General features: G+C 38.6%; 1 protein-coding gene across 1 annotated transcript in view; it reads left to right on the top strand.

Annotated features, from left to right (window-relative positions):
* nsg2 (neuronal vesicle trafficking associated 2) overlaps nucleotides 1–24,900 on the top strand; it is a 77,897-nt gene that overhangs the window by 7,451 nt on the left and 45,546 nt on the right. Inside the window, exon 3 of the mRNA XM_003217440.4 lies at nucleotides 24,195–24,314. Coding sequence (XP_003217488.1) covers nucleotides 24,195–24,314 — 120 coding nt within the window. The remainder of the gene's footprint in view (nucleotides 1–24,194; nucleotides 24,315–24,900) is intronic.

Here is a 24,900-nt window from a genome sequence, read left to right as displayed (position 1 = left end):
AAGAGAAGACAATTAAAAAGAATAAAGTGGGTTTAAAAAAAATAGAAGTGAGCAAAGAGTGGCAGTTTTCTTTTACCGGTGCAATTATGCAACAGATTAAAGATTGATGTTGCCGTAGAACGAATAGTTATGGGTGCTGCTACCAGTATAGCTCTGTGGTGAGGACCATGTGGCCTTCCAGATGTTGCCAGAATTCAACCCCATCAGCCTGAGCCACTATGCTCTAAGGTAACGGATCTAGAGAGCAGCACTCCAGTATTATCATTATCATGTTTAATAAATGGGGAGGAAATGAAGATGAAATACCTAGGTGAACATTCTTGTGCACCAAAGTATCTATATTTTAGAAAACTCTAGCAAAATCTTGGTGTATTCCAACTGAGACTATTTTTTCCATTTTCAATTGGCAATGTTAAGAGAAAGACTATTAGCACTGAAAGCCTACAGAACTGACATTTCACTATGCAGTACTGTGTCCATGTTGAGGGAGACATTGTCAATATAGATTTTCTTTTAACATGGAAATATGAGGGTGATGTAAAGTCAAACTTAAGAATACAAAGCTGTATTTTAAAAGGCACAATATTAAATGAGACAACATGTTTTCCTACTAATGTTGTAAATCAGGAAACAGCAGAAATGCCTATTGATGGACTGCAATTCCCACAATTCTCACAATTGGCTATGCTGGTTAAATCATAGACTTAACCCCATTTGGAGCATCCTACTTGTCCTCCTCTGTTGTAGGTGGGACTGTCTGGGGTATGCTCTAAATATGCAGTAGAAATATGTGATTTAGTGGGGTATACCACTTCTGGTATAGGGGATAACATTCTGGAATCTTTCTCCCTGACAAAACATATGCTTAAGGTGATACCCCATAATGAAGGCAGTGCAACTACAGTATTCAAACACTTCATTTTGTCAACAAACACTTCAAAGTGTCCATTATATCATCTCAGAACTTCATCACCTTATTCTGTGTGATAAAATAAACAATAAAATATGTATGCTTCCATTTTGCAGGATAAAACCAAATACACTGAAAGCCCAGAACTATATAAAAAGTGTGTGGTATATGGTAATGAATATAGGTGCTAGCAGAATGCTTCATGTCCTTAATAAGGCCAGATGTCTTCAGTGGTACATTTTGATAGACAGGCATTAACTACAATTCCCATAGCAACAACCCAAGGGTAGTTCAAAAATGTCAGCAACTGGACTTTGTTTTATTTTAATTTATTCTATTCTGTTTTAATGGAGGGTGGGATGGTGGTTAGTTGTCCTTTTGTGTTGGCAGGGATGGCTCTTGGAGTGGGACATTGTGGGGTTTTTGTGTAATTTTAAAAAAATATATGCCAGCAGCATATATCAACAAACCACTTAGGACTTGAAGGACAGTATTTCTCTTCATGAGCGTGTTAGAGCTCTAAGATTGTCTGGAGAGGCCCTTCTTTCTGCCTGCCAACTTCTCCAGCTTGTGTGGTGGGAATAAGAGAGAGGATATATTTGGTGTCTGTTCCCAGATGTTGGAATTTCCTCCCTAGAGAGGCCACGATGATACCCTCCTTCCTTACTCTGTTTCGATCAGCAAGTTACAACATTTTTATACCATTAGGCTTTTAAAAACTTACTGGGGTGGGGTTTTCAAAATGCACTATGCTGTTTTTAAGGTGTGTATATAGTCTTTTAATGAATGTCAGTGTTTCAGTGTTTAACATTTACTGTTTAACTTTATAAATGGTTTAATCACCTTTTCAATAACTCATATCCATACTTTTATTGATCATATTTTAACATTTTAATATATATTATTTTAAAATATGCTGTTAGCTGCCTTCAGTCCCATTATTGGGAGATAGTCAAGTTAAAAATGAATTATAGATAGATTGAATTGGTAGCTATAGTTTTACAACATCTTTAGCCTCCGCTACCACAGTGTGGTGGTGCCTCATCAAAATACAAATCCCAAGATTTCATAGCATTGGGCTGCGGCAATTAAAGAGGTGTCAACATGCATTACATCTACAATGTAGATGCATCCCAATACACCCTGAAATTGTTTGCATGTGCGCCTGTCTATCCATTTGTCTGTCTCATAGCAATGAATTATTCATGGGAAAATCTATCTTTCTTTTCCCCCTATTCCAGTCTTATGGAGAGTGTCATCAAGGAAACTGGTTTAGGAGGTGGGATGAAAAATATTGTCTCATCCTTATTAGGCAAAAGGTCCCAAAAAGCCCTAAATTTACTATGCCACTGGCTAGTATCAGTGGTACTCAATCACAACAATCTCACAGCGTTGTATGAGCATAGAAGTTGCAGCAACAAACTAAAAATACAAATCAGCCTAGGAGTAGCCCTAAAGACCACAACATATGGTACTATGTCTATAATGCAGGTAAATTCATATGTGCTTAATGTAGTCCTATCCAGATGTAAGTTCATTTGGGTGCTGTTATATTAGAATTCATCTCTTGTGTCTCTGCAGGGCTTCATTAAGGCAACTGTAGCTCAGAGTAATTTAAGGATGTATAGATGACCACATCCCCTGCGCTGTGGTATAATTTGCCACACTGTAGTTGTAAGCAATACAGTGCTTCTTTTCATTTGAAAGCAAACAAATCCTCTCCAAGCAAATCCTTCAATTAAAATTCTGCAGCTACTTTATCCTATCGGTATTATCCACTGCCTGTATAAAATTCAGCCTAATATAATCCAGCCTCTATAAAATTCAGAGCTTTAATTTTTTTTTGCAAGTGTAAGAGATATAAAATTGCAGCCATGGAAAATTCCAGTGTAATATCAACTTAAAAGTCCTGCTGAAACTTTGGTGCATTGTGGCCAATGCCAAGAAGGAATAAACCAGAGCTGGGGTTTCCCATCAACAACACAATGAAAACATCAGACAGGCACCCATTAGATTCATCAGTTCCTTGGCCTCAGTCTTCTTCCCCACTATGTTGAGATGCACTATATTTCAATATGAATTCCAGTATTAATGTCAAAACATGCACCTATATCTATTTACACACAAGGATGGTAAAAACATCAAAACATCTGGGCGTTCCATGAGCAACGTCCTTGTAGACAGCCATTTCTCTCACACCAGAAGCAACTTGCAGTTTCTCAAGTTGCTCGTGACATGAAAAATATCTAATTACAGAGGAAGTAATTATTTGTAATTCATGCATATTTTCTTAAATATTTTATTCATATTTTCTTAAACATTTTATGCATATCTTCTTAAATTGGGATAACATTCCCCTTTTGGATGACATTTAAACAGAAATGGTCAGAATAGTTGGAAAGCATCACGTGACAAAGGAAATGTTGACAAAATGAAGATATGGCACTATAGGAATGGGTTTATTAAACAGAGAGAAGGAGACCACTGAAGGGAGAAGAGGGGGCTCTGACAATGTTAGGAAGCAGCCCAACAGAAAAATGGGAATGGAAGAAAGAGAGATTAAGGAAGATGAATGACATGAATATGGGAACAGAAGAGTAAGTGAGTGAGAAAGAAAGAAAGGGGATGGCTAAGAAAAGAGATATTGAGCTGATTTCTGCATCACTTCAGGCTGTATATGGTGCACTATTAGTTTGTTCTCCCACTACTGGTGGAGGGGGAGCTTATCAAGGGCTCACCTTTCAATAGGCAGGGACATTTTAATGTAGAAAAGCATTGAAAGCATGCAGTAGGAAAGGATGCTGTCTCATGCATGACATGTCAGGTTGTGCTGTTCTGTCCTGACCAATATTTTGAAAAGCAGAGTCATAGCATGAGTAATTACTTGAACTTTAGTACAAATTGTTATGAAAAGCCCATGTGAAGTGGCTTAAGAAGGTAATTGACATCATCTCTGAAAGAGCAGATGAGGAGAAAAGGGCAGCAGCGATAATCTCAACCTACTGAATGAGAGAAATGTGGCAGGAGGAAATGTCTGTAAGTTCTAGGAGTCAAGAGAAGTGACCAGGTCATGGACAAAGGACTTTGGGGCTTGAACTGTAGGGACAGTCAACTCATCCTTTCTTTGTGGAATGAATCACCCTCTACTTGGACTGTGGGACATCAGGGTTTTTAGCTGCCAGTTCTAAGAACTGGGGATTTGAAGATACTTAAAATTGTGTAACAGTGTCCATGATGGGATAGGGGGAGATGGAAATCCTGAGGATTCAAAGATGATACATAGTTGTTTGTCTCAGAAATGGGTAAGGTGAGACAATTGACCTACTTCAATGGATGGATGAGGGAGGGCGAATTATAAACTCATATGGACCCTGTTCAATTTGTGATATGGAATGGAATTTGCAAAAGTACATTTTAGAGGCAGAGATGGAGTCAGGGACAATGAAGCCAGAAGAATCAGCCAGATCATCTTGAATTATCAATGATTATAAAAGTCAGGGAGTGATGGACAGTTGTATGGTACCCTTCAAACGTACGTAGTAAAGTGAAGGCACATCCAGAGACAAAGAATAAGTGATCAGTATAATGGGGGGATAATGGCTTAGAAATGCCAACATAAGGAAGTGGAGTTGTTGGTATAGCTCCCAATGGATGCCAAGAAGAAATCATGCAACTTAACTAGATTTGCCTCCTTCAATTTATGCTCTAGATGTTTCAAACAACAATTCTCACTGGTTCCTGCTATCATGGCCAGTGATCAGAGGAGACAGGAAAAGTATGCCTGAATATCTAGAGTCGAGGTGGGCAAACTGATCTTTAACCCTCTAGGTAGGATTGTTCTTTTTCTGCTTCACCCCTATCTTCATGTTGAATGTGTGAATTGCTTCTCCTGGAAGCTCCAGAAGTAGAGATTCACTTTTTAAACAGGCTCTAAAGGATGGGATAGACTTCAGAAACCGTAGGACAGGAGACAAAATTGAGACAAAGAGAAAGTAATCAATGTAAAATTTTGAGAGCTAATGTTCATTGTGTGTCTAAATTTCTGGAATGATACAGTTATGGATATGTTTATACCAATATGATTGCAACTGTGTTCAGTAGGGCTTATTCCTAGGGAAGTTTATATAGGATCAGAACTTTTCACAGGATACATCTTTTTACCATTTTGTGGACATTTTAAAGGTGAGATCCAGCTTTCCCTTAGTTACACACTTAAAAATCATAGAGTCATGGAAGGGACTGGAAGAGCCATGTAATGCAACCCCTGCCATGCAGGGATAGATCTAGAGCCCAGCTTGTTCTTAGAAGGTGTTACTGGTTTCAAGATTGGTTGGGGAGGCAAGCAATCACCTGGCTCTTTGGAAATCTTCGTGAGTTGGAATATGATTTAGACGAATCAGGAGTTCTCCTTTTGAAAACAAATGTAAGAAAGAGATACTATGTGTGCTGGGGGAGAAAAATCTGTCTCTTGCTTCTCTTCTCCCCTCGTGTCTTGGGAAATGTCCCAGCCATGAGCTTTGTATGAGTCTATAGGCCAGCTCTGAACCTGGAAGCAATCATTCTCCTTGGCAGGAACAACATGTTTTATTTATCAGGCTTGTCAATCCCAGAGACTCCTGCAGCAAGCGAGATTTTCTATTATTAATAATCCAGAGAAGCACTATTTTAAAATTTCATGATCTGCACTTTTTACACCACCTGGCCTGCAATATATTATATACTCCTTGGCGGCAAAATGGGAATTACATCAGGGCTACATGTCCTTTCTTTAAATGAATAATTTAGGAGCATTTGGAATGCCTAGTTGTGTTAAATGTTATCACTCTATCCTTAGTGAAGATGGAAGTGTTTAAGTATGAGTGCAGAAGTGCTAATAAATGATACTGGATTTCCCCAAATGAAGGATTCTGAAACAATGAAAGGCAGAAAAGATCTCTTTATTTTTCAGACTAAAAATCAAGTTGTAAAAAAGATCATAATATTATTACGATGACACAATGTGTTATATCTTCCCATTTTGTCTTATTCCTCCATGGTTCCTTTTCCAGTTACTTGGATTTATTTCTATTAAATGTGCTTAAATAACTCCTTAAATTTAGAAAGAGGTGGAGGAAGTGAGAGATAGTAGCAGTTATGTCAATCAAGTGGTAAAGCTGTGTTGGGTTGTGGTCATTACTTAAAAAAAACTATCAGATATGTCAAATCCTGTCCTCCAAATTAGCTTATCACCATGGAAAGTTCATTAAAAGTTTGGACTAAAACCAAGTGTAGAATCAGCATTTCATTGACCCACAACCTTCACTGGCATCAGTAAACCCTAAAGCTCACTTCTAAGAAGGGAGGGAGTGTTCTGACCTCTTGGTTTCCCTTGGCCCACATTTAGACTCAGGACTGGAGAAGAGCTCCTAGCCTATTTTTATTTGCCAGCCCTAAATAAGACAAAGAAACCATAATATTTCCATCTATTACAGACAAATGCCATAAATATATAAATATATTCACCAGCATTGCTAGCTCTGACTCCTAAAATGAAATCATTAATAGGGTCAAACTGGGGTGGGAATTTATGCAAATCTTGCAATCTCTAATGGCTAGCTTGGAGTTCTAAAGACATGTTATGTGCTTTCATCTCTAATTTATGATGGGCCTGAGGCAAACCTGTCATTTGGGCTTCTGGGGCTGAGAGTGTGTGACTCACACACGGTCACCCAGTGGATTTCCATGGCCAAGTGGGGAATCGAACTGTGGTCTCCAGAGTAATCGCCCAACACCCAAACCACTACATCACATTAGATGGCAAAATGGAAAGCAGGAATAAGAGACTGCTTACCTTTGCCTACTCCAATGCCATTGCTGCCAGAGCAGTAAGAAAGGCCTGTGATTCGATGGAAGTAAAGAAAATAAGGAAGTGGAGTATTGTGTGGTTTTCAATCTGTATGGCTGTGTTCTAGCAACATTTTTTTCCGGATGTTTCGCCTGCATCTTTAGCTGGCATCTTCAGAGGATCGGATGTCTTAATTCTGGTATATATACTCCACTTGCTTTACCACCATCAGATCCTCTGAAGATGCCAGCCTTCAGGTGAATGCAGGTGAAGCGTTAGGAGAAAATGCCACTGGAACATGGCCATACAGCCTGGAAACCACACAACACTTCTGCGATCCCAACCATAAATGCCTTCAACAAAGGAAGAAATAAATGTTAGAGTTTGGGAACTAGAAGAAGTTGAATAGAATCTGACCTGGGTAAGAATTTTTTGGTATAGTATTCTTCTCATATCTGACATAGCGTTATGATTCCCAGATTTCCGAGTTAGGTAAGGAAAATGCAAAGATATTCTTGTCTAGCACTATATTGCTACTTCTCTCTTTTAGTTATGTGAAAATACTTGTTAACTTTGGCGTCCTCGATGAAAAAGGTGTCTTTCGTTCAAGGCACGCTTCTGAGGAAAAGAAAAATAGTAATGAGATTCTTCCTAGTCTGGGATGTAATTAAAAATCATTTATGCTAAACTACATATGGATTTTCTGTGGATAAAACTTGGGGGAAATGTTATTTTCTATTTAAAAAGTTAATTTTTTAACACGGGAAATGGTGTTCTGCAAAAAAATATTTTTGAACAGAAAACATATTTTCTGTTTCCACAATAATTTTCTGCACAGCAGTTTATTTCCGCAATCATGTCCTCTGCTTAAAAATCTGTATATTCTCATATACTTATTTCTAAGGAGTAAAAATATTCACTCTTGGAGTATGGAGTGAGTGTGATACAATGCAAACCATTAGAGAATATAAACAATTCTGGTGCTGACTTTAACAACTGGGAAAGTATGTACAGAAGTGGCAGCAAAAAGAGTGAATGAAAAGATTTATATCATCAGACACCAGCTCTGGACCTTAACTTGCTAGTATCTGAATAAAAAGGTCCTGGCATTGTGTGATTAAAAGACAGCCCTTAAACTATAAAACTATTGATGGCAGGCCTTTGTTGGCTTACATCCCTATCTGTTATTCATGTATTTACCATATTTAATTTTCATCCCATTTGTCTTCCATAAATGTGGTTCAAGGTGACTAAGAATACTAAAATATAGATGAAAAAGAATTGAATTAGGTGAACTTCTTCAACAGCAAACCAGCCCACGTGCAAAGGACTGATGCAGCAAAGTGTCTTCAGCAGGGATGTTTCCAGTCTAGTAGTAGGCCTTCTCTTGCACTCTACTAGTATTACCTCTGATTGTGGCATAGCTCTTAGAAGGGCCTCCCCTAAAGATTTTAAATCCCAGCTAACTTAGTATAATGAGAGCTAGAACTAGGTGATCATGGTCAAGGTTCTCTCAGCCTCAGAGGAAAGCTATTAAAGTGACAGAAATCTACCTTTCAGAAGGGAAATTCACTCCTGAAAGAGTTATCATGGGGAAAAGGTGTGTTAACCAAAGCTTTAGCACCAATCCTTGTTTCCACAACAAGCCACATTTTTCAAAATCCAGTTATCACAGGGACAGAAAGTGAGGTGAAATCTTTTGAATAGGGGCACAGACGGCAAAACAAATACCACAAAGGTATTAACCCTTCCCTATGCTATGCAAAGCTATACCCATATATCTATATCTTATCTGTGTGTGTGTGTGTTTCTGGAGTTACACTTAAAAATGTACCAGTTCTGACTTGTATACAAACTCAGCTTAAGAATGAACCTACAGAACCTATCTTGTTCCTAATTTGAGGATTTCCTGTATCTTGTGAAGAGAACCCTGTGATAGGTTCATTTTAGAATTGTTGTAAGTCAGAAATGAATTGAAAGTAAAATAAAAATTTGTAATTGTGGAACTTATCTATGTCTGTGGTTTCATTTGCCAGCACTAAATGTCTCTGTAGCAAATGGTCTCTCTAGGAATTCGCTTGGTTCTTCCAATTATTTTATGCTATATTTCCCCTGGAAATATATCCGTGTCTTGTGCCAGTGTCAGTGGAAGTGTCTTGGAGGACCTCTAGTAAATTCCTAGAGAATCTCAAGGTCCTCCAATGCAATTCTATATTGTGTTGGGAATAGAAGTGAAGTATTTCAGTGGTGTTTATTCATATTTGCAGTTTCACAGAATTGCAGTCCTGCTGGAAACATATCCCTCACATATACAGAGCACAACGTCTTCAACCAATCATAGCCACGCTGTTGTTCTGTGATTGTGAGATGAGAAACAGCCTTATAATTTATGGGAAAAGATAAGGAAGATTGCCAGTAAGCCATTCAAGAATGGATTAAACCTGGTGACAGCCATTTGGGGACTGCTGGTATAAAGAAAAAACAGCTTCAGAGTCAGATTAGTATCATTAGGTCTTCATACCTCTGATTTATTCTGGGCATCGAAACTGTCCTCTATACCCAGTATAGAAGGGCACTGCTGACACAGGCGGACATATATCATGCTGGGGAATGAGCAACCTCCAATGTTGTGGGTGACATTTTTGTGATGTTTCTGTCAGAGTAGATGTGGGGATAGCAGGCAGCTGTTGCCCCCCAAGGCAGCGTGAGCACTCGAAAACCAGATAAAAGCCAATATAACACACTATATCTTTATTAAAACAATTATAAATCCAAAGGAAATTAGGTATAGAGTCTGAGTAAGGAATAGTTCTTTTTAGAAAGTCAATGATGGTTCCAAATGGGTGAAGGGAAAGGTCCGATATTATAATCCGCAATGAAAGCTCGATAGCTCTCCCAAGAAATCAAAGTCCATGAGTTAAAACAGAGAAACAAGGCTGGCAGGAAACAGAGTTCAGTCCACTGGAAATACTCCGTAACGATCAAGGCAGCAAAGTTGTCAAAGCTGAGGCAAACTTGAAACAGGAACAAGAATAGCAACTGAAGTAAAGTCAAGGTCTACTCGAGAGTCGCGGCACAGCACGGCCCAACTGGAACTGGAATATTTGGCTTGGAAACAGGAGCTGGAGACGGAGAAACCTCTCTCCAAGAAAGCAACGTTGACATCGCAAGGAAATCTACTGAGCAAAACACTTTTAACAGATTCTGGACTGTTCAGAATTTAAGGAGTACAAACTCCCAAAACTTTCCCAAGGGAACGCTAACCATTATCCCATCTATTTGCCAGTCTTTGGCTCCGGCGGATTTCTTGTTTTGCACTTCTTTCTCTAGTTACAAAATCTCTATGATTAAAAACCCCGTTCCCAGGCATCTCATCAACATCTGGCTCTATTTGCGAGGGAGGAATAGAAGAATCTTCTCCAATTAGCAAGTCTCCAGAGCCAATATCTACGGGCACCTGCAGCTGTAAAGGCCCCTCTGTGGAGGGTGAAATGTTAGTAAAATCCTCAGCATTATTTGTGTCAAAGTGCAAGTCCTGAAACACTGCAGGCCTTGGTGCCCTGGCTGGCTGGGATCTAACAGCAGCTGGGTATGTAGCATAGTCTGTCCATCCAAGTTATGCATCCTGTTGTAGGTTTGTAGGTGTTTGAGCTGAGTGACTGTATTTATTTTAATTTTATTTATTCACTTTATTTATACCCTGCCTTTCTCCCCATGGGGACTCAAGGCTGCTAACAACCATACAATCTGGTTACAGTTTAAAACAAATTTAATACAAAAATTAGAAACAACAACAATTAAATAGTACTGTGTGGATTTAGGTTAAAATGCAGTTTAAACATAGTAAATATAATTAAAATTACATTTTGTATGTAAGTCCATAAAAGGCTTGTCACCAAAAGATTTACAGTATTATTTTTTAGACCTTTTAATTCAAAGAATAGCAAATTAAAGTCCAGAGCTGGTTTCAGATTATACGTTCACTTGCTACCAGTTCACTCTTCTTGCTGCCATTTCTGTGCACATCTTCCTAAATGTAAGAGTTGGCTACAACTTAGTTAGTTATTATATTCATTGACTGTTAGTTTGCATTATAGTGACATTTGCTTTTTCCTACCTCTCTCTTCCTGCCTCGCTCTAACCTACAGCTATTTACTCTTTCCCTTTCTCTTTCATTAAACATATATTTGATTAGTTTTACTAACAATTTGTTCTTATGTGCCTTCAAATCATTTTGGACTTATGGCGACCTTGAGGTGATCCTATCACAGGGCAAGATTTGTTCAGAGAGTGTTTGCCTTTGCCTTACTCTGAGGGTTTTCCAGACAGGTGCTTAATCTGGATTAAGAAAGTGGAATTAAAAAAAAACCCTTAAGGAGAGTCATCACATGGAGCCATTAGTCTTGGGAAATGGTTTCACAGCATCCAGAAAGGTTTCGATAATGCGGATTGAAGGGAAACACAAGATTTTTTTTTCTTATTGACACTCAGATGTGTTGCACCTCATAAGTGCTGATGTAGATATAACAAAGTGCACACAAGCAGATTTCCTGTCATCGTCTCTCCTCAGCCTTTAAGTTTGCCCTCTTGAACCTTGTTTCTCTTGGTGGTCACTTGTCTGCCATGCTGGTGCCCACTATATAAATTCAAGCTCTGTTTAATTTCAGAAATATGAGAATAAAGCAATGGTTGGAGAGAGTCCCCATGGGAATTGATTTCCTCTTGTGTTTCCATTTGACTCCATCTGTTTACATCCTTCCTCAGCTGTTTTGGGATTATAAAATGAAGATACGTGCTGGAGCAGATTACACCAGTATATTGCAAGGAACTCCTATGGATTTTTTTTTTTTAGCGCAGGGATATACAGTGCTCCATAGAAGCACATTTTTTTGGCTGATAGTGGATTTTAGGTGAACCTTTTTATCATGTGTTTTCATGCCATCCAGCACACATTTTTCGCGCAGGTCATCTAGGCCCTCCCCCAATTTTATCCCACTGTCGTCTGCAATTTAAGGCCTGTGTAGAAGAGAATGTGATTTGCCCATGGACAGAAAGTGGTTATGGAGTGGATTGTTTTTCCAGTCTGATTATTCTCTTGGAGAGATCCACTACAATCTCTCTCATGTTTCCCAATCATAATACCACTGGTATTTCCCTGGAGATATGGTGTATCAGTCCTGTCTACGAGTCATGGATTTGCAATCCATGCTTTGCTTAGAAAATAAAACTAATAGAATGAGGTTACATCATTAATAGTAAAGTTTAAAAGTATTACTTTTTGAACTGTAATTCACAAAGAAAATTCTAAAGTGAATTGCTTGGTCACGACAGGTAGTAATGATATTCTGGAGGGAATCATCCATACCTCTCTTAAACTTTGACTAGGAATAACTGATGCTTTTACTTTCAAAAGTATGATGCTTTTATAACAACCCTTAATTTACCTTGGTCTTTTTTTAGATGGAGGTCAGGCCAGATTTATTTTTGTGGAAACCTTGATCTTGTTCATTAGACCTTCCCGCCGGCTCTGTATATGGATTGTTGCAAAGCATTGAGAGAGGTGGCATTGTGCTATTTTTTTTAAAACAACAAGAAGTGCATAGACATCTCTGCATGCTTTATGAAAGAGCTTCAGAACTGAGCTCTTTCAAGTGTTACTCAGAAGCAGGGATTAACATTAGGTCTTTCATCTGGTGCAATATACCATTTGCCAGTTGTCATCAGGTATAATATGCCATGTGGGTCTTTATGATCTTCATCTGAAATACTGAGTATTACAAATGGAGCCTCTGGAACCCATCCAGCGTTATTACATGCCACATAGCACATCTATACACAAAGATATATCTACATACCCTTAAGAAGACAGTATTTTGGGTAAGACTGCCTATGAGATGCTAGGTGTGTGCTAATTGTGAGAAGATGAGCATGGAAGACAAAATGGTTCAGCAGTTTGAAAATTATTATTTGGTAACCATGAGGAGAATTATAAGTTTTAATGGAGCATTTCAGCAATTACAGTGCTAGCGAGTGAGGAATAATTAAAAAGGGGATGTTGAAAGGTGATAGAATAGAGCTTTATTTCTTACTGATTTTATATACACATGAAGGATTTCAGAAGAGTTTGATTTTGGAGGTGCCTGTATATGTACTCTGCTGAACTCTGAATTTGGAGAAATAAGGTCCAAATATATAGAAGGGAAAAACAGCCATTGGGAAATGTTTATTGGTTTTTAATTTTTTATTTAGAACAATTATGGGCAACTTTTCTATAAAAAATATTTGAAATATGCAATAAAAAATAGAATACAGTGAAACTGCAGTCAGAAAAAAAACATAGATACAATGAACAATTGTTTCTTTAGCATTGTAAAATACAGAAGTAAAACAAATGTAAGAAGTAGTCAAGATTCATACTAAGAAGCATTTCAAAAACAATTAAGAAGCTTGGAGACCAGCACTGAAAACAACAGTCCTGGAAAGCTATGAAAAGCTATAAGAAGCAGTCCTTCCCAGCTTCCCATTGCCTCATTCTGCAGGTGAGACATTGGGACTGAGGAGGCCATCTTCTCAAAAGTCTTAACCCTGATTCAGCACAATTTGAGCATATGAAGGAGCAAATCTTAGGTTTTCAGGCATGCTAACATAGAAAAGGACACTATGTATGACAACCCAGACAATGATCTGTCTCTGTTAAAAAATCAATTCCAAGGCAGGTAGAAGCAAATCTCCAGATGTGAAAAAATAAAAAAATAACAACAGAAGGATCCACCATCATTACAGAGAAAAAATGTAGGCAAGCGTTTAGTACATGAAACGCTTAAGTGAATAAAAGGACATCCATCTTGCACCTAAAAGACAGCAATGTTAGAGTAACAGGAAATTCTATAAGTGGGGCACATTCACAGAAAAAATAACTTTCCCTCTAATTGACATTATTCTCATCCCAGAAAAGGGCATTAGCCAACATTTTGAAAGGTCAGGCAGACTGATATGAGCTTCTGCAGTTACCTACATCCCAAACTCTTTAGGGTTTTGAAGGTGAGCCTGTGCTTTGAATCTCGGTAGGAAGCAAACAGGAAACTTGCATCTCTCTCTTAAATCTAAGGACTTTATTGGAAGGAAGTGGAAGATGGCACAGAAGAATCGACATTGTGTGATATGTTTTGCCAGACCACGACCTTCCCATGATGAAGCAATTAGGGGCTACTGATGGGCAAAGCCCATTAAAAGCATTTGATTGTGTTTTTAATGGTCCGGTGACATATCTCATGCGATGAGGTCCAGGCACTACTGTTTCAGTATGCTGTCCTCTTCCCTTGCAGAAAATAATGATTTTTTTATATAGCATTTCATAATTGTGAAAGAGAAAAGGAAAACAAATCTGATCTCCAACAGAAAAGAGTTCCACAACCTGAGAGCAACCACTGAGATAATGCTCTCTCATGTCCTCATCAAACATGCTTGTAAAGTTGATGGACTAAAAGTAAGTCCTTTTCCATAAATGTTGACAGTAGAGCCAGCATGTATAGGGAGACTGGTCATACTAACTCAGTCCTGTGGCATGGGGCCCTATGAAGAAACCTATCTTTTATATATGTGTGAATGCAAGAAAGTAATTAATATACTTACCTTTCAACTTTTGAAAATTAATGTCAAAGGAGACCTATAAATCAAGCAAAAAACAATAACCAATTGTTAAGATAATATTTACAATAAGCTTACACCATCAGCCATCCAGGCTCTGCTTAAAACGTACAGAAAAGGAGTCTTCCGCACATTCTGAGGTAGCATATTCCACTCCAAACAGCTCTTACCATCAGAAAACACTTCCTTATGTTTAGGTGGAATCTCTTTTCCTGCAGTTTGAATCCATAGCTCCAGGTACTAGTCTCCAGAGCAGCAGAAAACAAGCTTGCCCCCTTCAAATATTTAAAAATGGCTATCATGTGCCCTCTCAGCCTTCTTTTCTCCTAGCTAAATATACCCAGCAACCTGAGCCATTCCTCATGGACTTAGTTTCCAAACCTTGATCATTTTGGTCACCCTCCTCTGGACATATTCTAGCTTGTCAATATGCCCCCTGAACTGTGGGGCCCAGAACTGGAAACAGTATTCCAGGTGAGGTCGGACCAATGCGGAATAGAGTGAGACCTTGATCTTCTAGACACTATAGTCCTTTAGATGCTGCTTTTTAAGCTGTTGCATCATATTGTTGACTCATGTTTAGCTTGTAGTTTACCAAGGGCCCTTCCAGACAGGCCTCAAAATGTGGGGCCTGTTGGGCTTTTACCTGAGGCATCTAAACAATGCCTCAGGTAAAAGTGAATTAATTCAGAACAAAGCAGGTAAACACTGCTTTGTTCCAAATTAATTTGATACCCCATTCAATTCAGGCCTTTCAAAAAGGTCTGGATCTAATGGGGGTATTGGACTTGTGGGGTGAGTCCCCATTGTCATCTTGCTTCTTCAGATTTCCAAAAGCCCGGAGGAGCAAGATAGCACCCACCCCCTTCCCTAACCCCCCCCCCCCCAACACCCTAAAACTTGCAAAAATTTACTGGGCAGCCCTGGAGTCCTTCTTGCATGTAAAAATGATGCACCAGGAGACAAGTAAGGGGCCAAGGAGGAAAACCCACACTAAAGTGGGTTTTAACCTTGCCTAGAAGTGCCCTAAGCCATGTGTCAGTAAGCAGCAGTAAGCAAATGCTTGCTTCAAGATCGTGGCGAATCTGGTGTTGCCTGTCAGGGTGTGTGGGGAACCACCTCCCCATGCCCGATTGACCAGAAACCCCATCCCATGGGGGAAGCGTCCGCTGCCCGGCTTCCCCCATTGTTGCCAACGTAACACGGGAAGCCTCCCTTGTTGCTGCTGTGGTGGTATATGCTGGTTCAGCTGTAGTTTAACCACAGAGCCCCTCCAGAAGTATCTGTACGCCATGGGATGGGAGTTAGTGATCTCAGTTTCTAAACTATAGCTAAACCAGTGTATGACACTGAAAATAGCCCCATCTGATGAGGTCGCTCAACACTGCAGATAATGAGAAAAACTTGCCATTCATCTGCTGATACTTGCCTGCATACCAGATTGTGGAGAATCAGTTATGTTCAGTTATGTTCAAAGTGATGTTGGGATACAATTCTGCATTTGCAACCATAAATTGAAAAAGGCCATTCTGCATTGGGCAAACATCCCCAACTGTTTCTGTAGGAAAACTTACACATTCATAAATCACCAAAATGCCACAATGAATATGTAAGACAACTAGGAATTCGGACTGCGGTGATATCTTTGTGTCCTTTTACATCCTCACAAAGGACCAAAAAAGACCCTTCATAAACCAAGTCTCTATGTTATAGTTTATCTAGATTGTGCATAAATCCAGTACTAATGGCGTGCCTTCTTTCTTAACTTTCAAAGTGTTCTTCATTTTACACTGCCATTATGAATTCAACACATACATAGAATTGCAAGTTTTAGATAATTGTTAAAATGATTTTGGTAATGCTGGAGACTCTCTTAAACCTCATAGATTTTAAAGCCTTGGGATATCCAGCCTTGGGATATTCAGCCTTGCAGAGCAGTGGGACAGGGTGGAAATAGCTTCATCCTGAAGTTACAGGATTTGGTGTTCCCCCTTCCACTGGCCACTGTTTCTTTATTGAAAACACTTTTTCAAAAATCCCAAAAGCAAATTTTGATTTTGCCATTTTATGTAAAGGTAAGGGATGCCATTTTATATAATGGGGTTTGAGCTAGAGATTTTGGTATCAACAGGGGGTTCCTGAAAACAAAACCCATTACAAGGGACCACTGTTACTTTCAAGCAGTTATTAAGTATAGTTGATTTCAATATTGTTTTTCTTTTGTTTGCAGAACAATTGATTTTTGTCTTATACAAACCCATTTATATGATTTGTAAAAAAAAAAGCTCCCACTTCTTTCAAATGTTAATTTTGACAATACGTTAATGTCTGTGGTTAGTCACTGGGCCTCATTCTCCATGGAAAACTGAAATATAAATGAAATTAAAGCTATAATTGATAGTCGATGTGATAGTGTACAGAGAGGAAGCACTAGATTTTCAAAAGTCTGCCTACACATCCGTTATAAATTAACAAGGGAGGAAAAAAAAGATTGAAAGGGAGACAAAGCTATTAAAACTGAAAATAAATCACACACTGCAGAAGGAAAATGGATGCTCTGGCAGAGCTTCTGCATTGCATTTTCATGATTAGATAGTGGAAAACGTCCATCCCCGTGCTGCAGAGCGGAAAGGGGCTCGATGCTACGCTCGTTGCCTGGTTTCTAAATAGAACACAGATGCATTTTCCAAGCATTACTTAGCAGGTGCTAATGGGGAACTTTCTATAATTAATGATGCCAGCTCAACAAAAGGCATGGAGAAAATGAGCAGAGTGTTGCTGCATCAGAGCTCAGCCAGCAGTGTAAGCACTGCAGCAAGGAGCAGAGCAGGAGAGAGAGGTTAATGCTGCCTCCTGAAAATGCAAGTGTTTGTTTTCCACTGCTGGCATTAACAGGCAGCAGGCATTGCTGCAGAGCTCGCAGACCTTGATAGCTTTTCAGAAAACCTTGGTATTTTCTCTGTGCCACTGATTTGTTGGGGTTTTTTGGGTCCAAATTGTCTAGTATGTTGGGCACAAATAATCTTTCCATACTGTAAGACATTTCTTTTATAGGCTTAAATGTACTTATAATTCTTAAAGTGTTTTTCAAAGTCAAACAGAATTTGCCAATACAGTTCTATCTTAAAATAGTGATGCCGATTTCTCAGAGTACTGTGTTTTCAAAATCTTGAGGAAAATGCCCTTTAAAGAGATGCTGGATCATAATGTAGACATAATTAAGCACTGTTTAAGTCACATCAATCTTAATTTGAGAAACACAGGCATATACAAGTTGAATGTCCCTTATTATGAGTGCTTGGGACCAAGCATGTTTCACATTTTATTTTGTTTGGATCTTGGAATACATGGGTGCACGTGCCAGGAGAGAAGGTGCTGTGTGTCCCTTCTAGCACACATGCCATAGGCTTGTCACTATTGCTCTTTGCACATTCCAGCTTGTCAATAGCCATCTTGCTCTGTAGTGCCCAGAACTGGATACTACCAGGTCAGGTCTGAACAAAGCTGAATAGAATAGTACTTCTCTCAGTCTGGGCACTATAGTCATGTTGGTGTATCCTAGTGGTTCTCAACCTGTGGGCCTCATTAGCTCTAGATAGTTAAACATGGTAGACCACATCAGCTCTAGATAATTAAATATGGTTTTCTGTGGTGAGCAGATGGTGACTACTGGATAGCATATGTTTTGTATCAGAAACTAGAGCTGATGCAATATTCCAATGCAATTTTCTGAATCAGAACCCCAAATAACCAAACCAAACCTAAAGTTGACCAAAAACTGATTTGTAATCTTTTGGTTCTAATGTTGTAGAGTAGTCTCTGGTCAAAGAGGTCTCCAGTCAAGTGGCCCCCGGTCAAAGTGGTCCCCGGTCAAAGTGGTCCCTGGTCACAAAAAGGTTGGGAACCACTGGACCCATTGCTTCTATTCATTATAATGAAAAAAATACATTTGATTAAGATCAAGTTAAACGTCAGACATTGCTGAAGATACATTCAAACTCTCCAGAACTTTTCCTCAGGGAAAATGTTTGGTTTTGGAATTGAACAAAAGAAATTCTAACACGTGATTTCTGTAAGTATTAAAATGGCATGCATCCTTGTTCCTGTTCCTGAATCCCATTGTTAATCCTGACCAGAGCAGAATAATTGAATTCATGGGATTTATCATCCAAGAATGGACTCAGTGACTGTACTCTAGTTGAATCTAACATGATTTTAATCTTGGATTACAATCCTATGCCCATGAAGGGAGAGGGGGAAGGGCAAGGCCTTTTTTAATTTAGGGTAGCATATCACTGAAAAGATTTGAGCTTGGAAACATTACTTTTTATAATACATCACCAAGAATTCTCAGTTGGTAACAGTTTATGGGGTAGGTGTAGGATTGCACTTTGGTAACCAGGCTCCATTCAGATGTTATGGATGACTACTCATATGATCCCTAGCTGTCTTTAGTTGGTGCACTGTTTCATCTAAATATCTAAAATATTTGTGGGACTCTAGGTTGTAGACCACTGACTAGATGCAGAATAACCAGATATCATGTTGAACTTGGTGCTACACAGACAGATCAGAATGGATAAAACAATGGTTCCAAACCTTGGGACCCTAATGATGTCAGACTTCATCTCCGAATGGCCCCAGGCAACATGGCTAATGGTCAGGAAGTTTGAGAGTGGTGGTCCAACAACTTCAAATACACCAACTGTGTGGTTTTTAGTAAGAAGCAAAATGGATTTAATTTGGGTTTCTGGCAAATGGCATCAATTAGATTTTTAAGAGATCATGCTGACTTCTGGGTTTTAAGGATCTTTTGGATTACCCTTAATCCAAGGGTAATATGTCCAAGCTCTGCACTGTAGTGATCTAATATTTAGACAGCCAGGTTTGGTTGCATGTGTTCAGTGTTGCTGCTGCAAATTTTATGACCCAGCTGAAATACATAACATTCCCTAATCTGCATAAAAGACAAATCTGGGGATCTGGATCCTTTGCTGCTTTGTTTGTTTATACATAGTAGCCAGCAACAGCAGAAGCAACATAGTAAACCTGAAGCATGAGCACCCTGGCTAGGCTTAGGAAATGGGAAAGGCTGTAAAAAAGAAAAAGAAAAAAAAAAGACTGGCTACAACCACTCCCCCTGCCCCAAATTTATCTTCATGTAGCACCTTAATGCTGGCTATGTGAATTATATTTTTTCCATTATTGCAGGACTTCTGTTTGTATGTCTGTCAGAAACTGGGATATGTTCTCTTCTTCATAGCTATCAAGTTCATGTGTATCATTGTCCAACAATCATTGTCTTGGGAACAGCTATGCATAAGATGGGAATGATGCTGTGAAAATGACTAGACTCAAAGACATCTAAGTCTGACTGAGAGTGCCTTTTGGTCAATCAAAGGCACAGCACAGACAGGATTACCGTGCTAAATCAGTGCACAAAAACCAGAGGCCAGAGGTGGGTCAGATAAAAGAGCATCAAGGCAGTGCCAAAGGATTACTACTGAGGTGGAAAGAGGAGATTAAAACTAATGCATGTTAGTGCAGGATCCTTGCATTAAGTAGCTGCTCAAAAGCTCAAAAGCTAGGCACAGAGGCTTGGAGCTGATCTTCAATGTAATGTACTGGAGACATGAGGTATAGTGACCTGTCAAAGAGCATATCCAGTCTGGCCATAATGGGCTGTTGTTTCTGTGTTGGGGGATAAATGAGCTTTAGCTGGTATTGCAAGGAAGAGAACTAGAGCAGCATCTTGATAGACTACCTTTAAAATGATGGCAGGCATAACATTGTGTTATGGGGCACTGGGGTCATTCTAGAAGGATCCTCAGTATCAGACCTATCCAACATACTAGGGCAGAATTTCTTCTTGGAGAAAAATAAAATTATCTTGCTTGTTTCAAGGAGATGCTAGCTACGTGCAGTTTTGCGTTGTTTGCTGTTTATGATCTTTCCATGCTAGCCAGACATCCGCTCAGTATTCTCTAAAACTTATGCATCTCAGAGTTGGGATTTTCACTTTGCAGTTTTAGATAAAATGGAGTTTGGAACCAACTATACAGGTTGGTTAAAAGTATTATGTATGTAAGAAACAATCAGCACATGGTTTGGTTAATGATGAACCAAAAACATTTGTAATCCAATGAGGAACAAGACAGGGATGTCTGCTATTTGCATAATTGTTTATTCTGTCACTAGAAGTGCAAATCTAGAATCTTAGAACTGTGGCTTATTTAATTATTTAATTTGAAACGCAAACAATATTAAATGTTTAAAAGCAATGAAACAATAATCTATGCTGCTGATGTAATGTTGGTTCCAGACAACTCATTAGAATGTATTGAGGCGCTATTGATAACACTGGGGAATTATGGATCGATATCTGGATGCAAAATCAATAAAAAGAAGAAGAAAATGGTAAAAAAAAACAATATGCAAAGGGAAGATAAAGAGAAGCAAATGTAAATCTCTGGTTTTAAAAGGAGAAAAAAGATAAAGTACCTAAGAATAATTATGCCAAATAAGAACTCAAGTGTATAGCTGGGTGAGCACTTCCTTTCTGAAGAAAACCTTTCCACAAACACATTAAGCCCTGATCGATATTCCTTCTTAATAGATTGTGTCCACCCTGAAAACAACTCTGAAACAATTCCCCATTCGAGATCAAGACCTGTTCTCAACTTTGTTGGGGGTTTGATAGGGTGCTGCAAACTCCATCGTCTTTTCTCAGTCACTATTTTTCTTGTTGTTGTTGCTAGTTCACCTGCCCTCTGTAGGTGTATAAGCAATAATTGTTGTTTGATTGGGTGACTTGAATATGGTTTGTCATCTAATAATGACAGATCACTGCGAGTTGTTAGCATTTTAGAATGTATTGGGCACTTCTGATTGTTCACAGTCTTATCTTAGATATTGCAATTCTTAGGGATGTAAATCATTGCTATGTTTCTGAACGGATAAGGCAAATAGTAATTTTAGCAATTTTTTCCTCAGTATTTTTTTAGTTTTTTAATTTAGGACTTAATTTTATATAAAATTTACATGTGAGTGGGGGATTTTTTTGCACATAAAACAGCAATATTTTCTGTACAGGAAATGCTAGATATAGTTGGGGGTTTTATTCTATACAAAATTCAAACATGTATATTTCTGTGTAATAAACAAAAATTTTAGTGTAGGAAGCTTAATTTTTGGTTCAGAAAACAATATTTTTTGCACAAAAACCGTTTTCAAAAGGTTTTCATGCAGAGAATGCTTTTTTCTGCAAAACTCTACACGTGAATTTTGTAGAGGAGGGCTGAACTGCAAAATTGTCAGTCTAGTATTCTTGTTGAGGTTTCTTGTTACTTGTGACATGTGTTTTTAACCATTTTGAACACTTTAACCTCCAATGCTGAAGGCTTAAAAAGAAAGAAAAATAGTAGATTTGCAAAAGAAGAAGACTTTGTATACGAAACCAACTGGGCATGTCAACTTCCTTGGCTTTTTAGAACTGTATCTTATTAAATTAATTAATAATTCATAACTTAATTTTGGAAAACCTTTTGCGGTTGTTGATTAATTTAGTTTTATTAAAATGCATCAGGTTGTCCCTTTTCATTAACAAAGTTCCAACTTATTACATTTCTTAATTTGATTTTAATTGGCAAGTTGGTCTCAGTAGGTGGAAGCTGAAAAATGACTTTGTCTTTGAGGAATCCCAGTGGCTCACTCATTATCCATTCTATTTTTGTGAGTTCTCAGTTAAAGGTGATCAAGAGGACTGCAAACAAAAAAGGCATTTCAAGCAAGAGATTTGCAAGCTCATGTTTTCAGAATGATGTGAAAGTTTATTGGCACCAGCTATTATTATTCCTTTTGGACCATGAACAATTCTAAAGCAACTGCATTTGAAGTGTAAGTTCTAGGTGAAATATAAACATTATTGCAATTCTAATCAACACCCCCCAGAAGGCTGTCTTTTCAGCCAAATATTTATATTTCTCACCTGTTTTTCCTCCAATAAAATGGATCAGGAAATGACCCACAAACATTAAAATTTATTATATAATGTAACATTTTAGGAAAGCGTGTTTATCTGATGCATGAGTCAGAATAACTAGCATCCTATGAAATCAAGGAATTATGTACTTGGGATTCAGGCTAGTTCTAAATAGGAGTAAAATGAGCTATATCTCAATGGAGACTAAAAGGTAAGAATTAAAACATAGAATTCCTTGGTTCCAATGGCAGTACAGATCCATCCACATCTATAGAGAAATAATACCCATTAGGTACTGTGTGACCTACTTCTCATTAAGTAGGTATAGGATTATATTGTAAACTACACATTTTCTACTCAATGTTCCATACCATTGGCTGCCCAGATGGAAGTGTGGAATGAAGCAAGAATATGGGAGAAAGATGCAGAATATGAGATAAGTGTTTGTAGGGAGTCCATTTTGGTCAGAAGCTCCATGTAATACTTATTTTACCTTTAAGTGAATAATACATTGGCCTTGTTGGTCAGAACACAGCACCTTGAATCAATTGTTAAGGAAGGTGATAATGTCACTTTGGGTAATACAGGTAAAAACATCTTATTTTGATTTAAGGATGTAGTTATTTCAGAAACAATGCAGGAATACAGCTGGGTTTGGGACTACCGTATTTCTCCCAGAAACCCCTAGCCATACTGGCTGACAGGTTTTGTGTTTTTTCTAAAAGAAATATGCACACTAATCAAAGAATCAGATAAAATCACATTTCCTATGATTGACTTGAAGACATCGGAAAGCTAGGAGAACAGTTCAGGTTGTGACTAATATTGTCCACTGCTTGATGTAGGGTACTGATAGTTACTTTTTGTATTATGCCATTGGCTAAAATGCAGTTGCACAATGTAATTGTAGCTAATAGTCATAAATATTTCTATTATTTGTGCCCACTGGCTACAATTGCAGTTTTTCCCTGGAAATTTACCCAGGGACTGGCAGCCAATCACCCAAGAACCATGGCTGTGAATAGTACTGACAGGCAACCCTGAAGGCATAGAGATATTGGAGGTGAACACAACAGACCTTCTTTCCCTGGGCTGACCTGATTTATTGTTTCTTCATACTTGACAGGGACTACACAAGTAGGTGTCTATTGAGCATAATCTGTATCACTTGTGCTGTATTTGTCCGTTAAGAAAGGTTCTGATGAAATATTTACTCATGCCGCCCAACATTTCATAGTTGAAAACCAGGACACATGTGGGAAAGCAACATCAGAGTGTGGTCAAGATAGCAAATTTATTAATGAGGATGAACACACAAGCCAGAATAGGTTTCAGTAGTTTGCTTTTGCCTGAGCCAGAAGGGAAAGACACTTCTCTTTCCTCCCCTCTGCTGAGTCAATAGAGTGCAAACTACCTTTGTCCTTTGAAGTCAATTTGCAGCCATTGTAGGGCCCTTCCACACAGCCATTTAACCCAGAATATCAAGGCAGATAATCCACAATATCTGCTTTGAACTGGATTATCTGAACCCACATTGCCATATAATCTAGTTCAATGTGGATTTTATACAGCTGTGTAGATGGGGCCATAGTAAACTGTGGGGAAGTGACAGGAGAGAAAACAGAGATATTTTAAGAGCAGTTGAAACAACAGAAAATTAATCAAGACTGTTCCTTCCAAATCATAACAGTTTGCTAGTGTGCTTATCTGATTGTGATATTGATGATTGCATGTCCATGTCATTATTTGGGGTGATTACTTAAGAGGGACATTTAATACAAGAACCTGCTTATTTTGTTTTGAAATATTAACCTATCTACCTTTACTCTCAGGTGATTGTGAAAACAAGAACAGAATATCAGCCAGACCAGAAGAACAAAGGAAAACTCAGGGTGCCCAAAATTGCTGAATTCACAGTCAGTTTCACTGATGGTGTAACAGAAAGATTAAAGGTAAGAAACACTAATTGCTTGCTAGCTAGGCTCTGTGCTAATTTTCACAGGGTATTTAACAGATGACAGCTGTCACAATTTTGCTTCAAAAATAGCACAAGTCAAGGCCAAAGTACACATTAAGTTGAAAGTTCTGGGACTGGGACTTTTAACTTAATTTTCTCCTCCTCCCATCCTCAAAGGCAGCTGCAGTACAGGGAGAAGTCTGAACAGGAGCCATTTGCATGTGTTCATGTGTGCGCATGTGTGTGTGTGTGAAGGAGTAGTGGGGTGAGCGGGATGGATGTGTTTGACCCTCCCTCCTGCTGCATTTTCAGGTTCTGTCTACTTGCCATGTGTCATGGGGAAAAGTTTGAGAACAAGCACTGACTTAAATCTATGATAGGAGGGAAATTGGTGCAGATCACATAGTTCAACTCTCCCCACAATGGAGCCCAGATCCATATCACCTTTCTACTTCAATTTCCATATAATAAGATTTCATTGTAAAGTTGGAAAATCAGTCACAGAACTCCATAAGAATGTTTAATTTGGCTCATTGTCTTGATCTGATTCATCTGATTTCATGGTTCTTCTAGTTGCCAAC

The sequence above is a fragment of the Anolis carolinensis genome, chromosome 2 (genome assembly GCF_035594765.1).
Source record: "Anolis carolinensis isolate JA03-04 chromosome 2, rAnoCar3.1.pri, whole genome shotgun sequence".
NCBI classification, from domain to species: Eukaryota; Metazoa; Chordata; class Lepidosauria; order Squamata; family Dactyloidae; genus Anolis; species Anolis carolinensis.
Note: the sequence above shows the minus strand (reverse complement) of the source record. Positions and strands in the feature narration are given on the sequence as shown.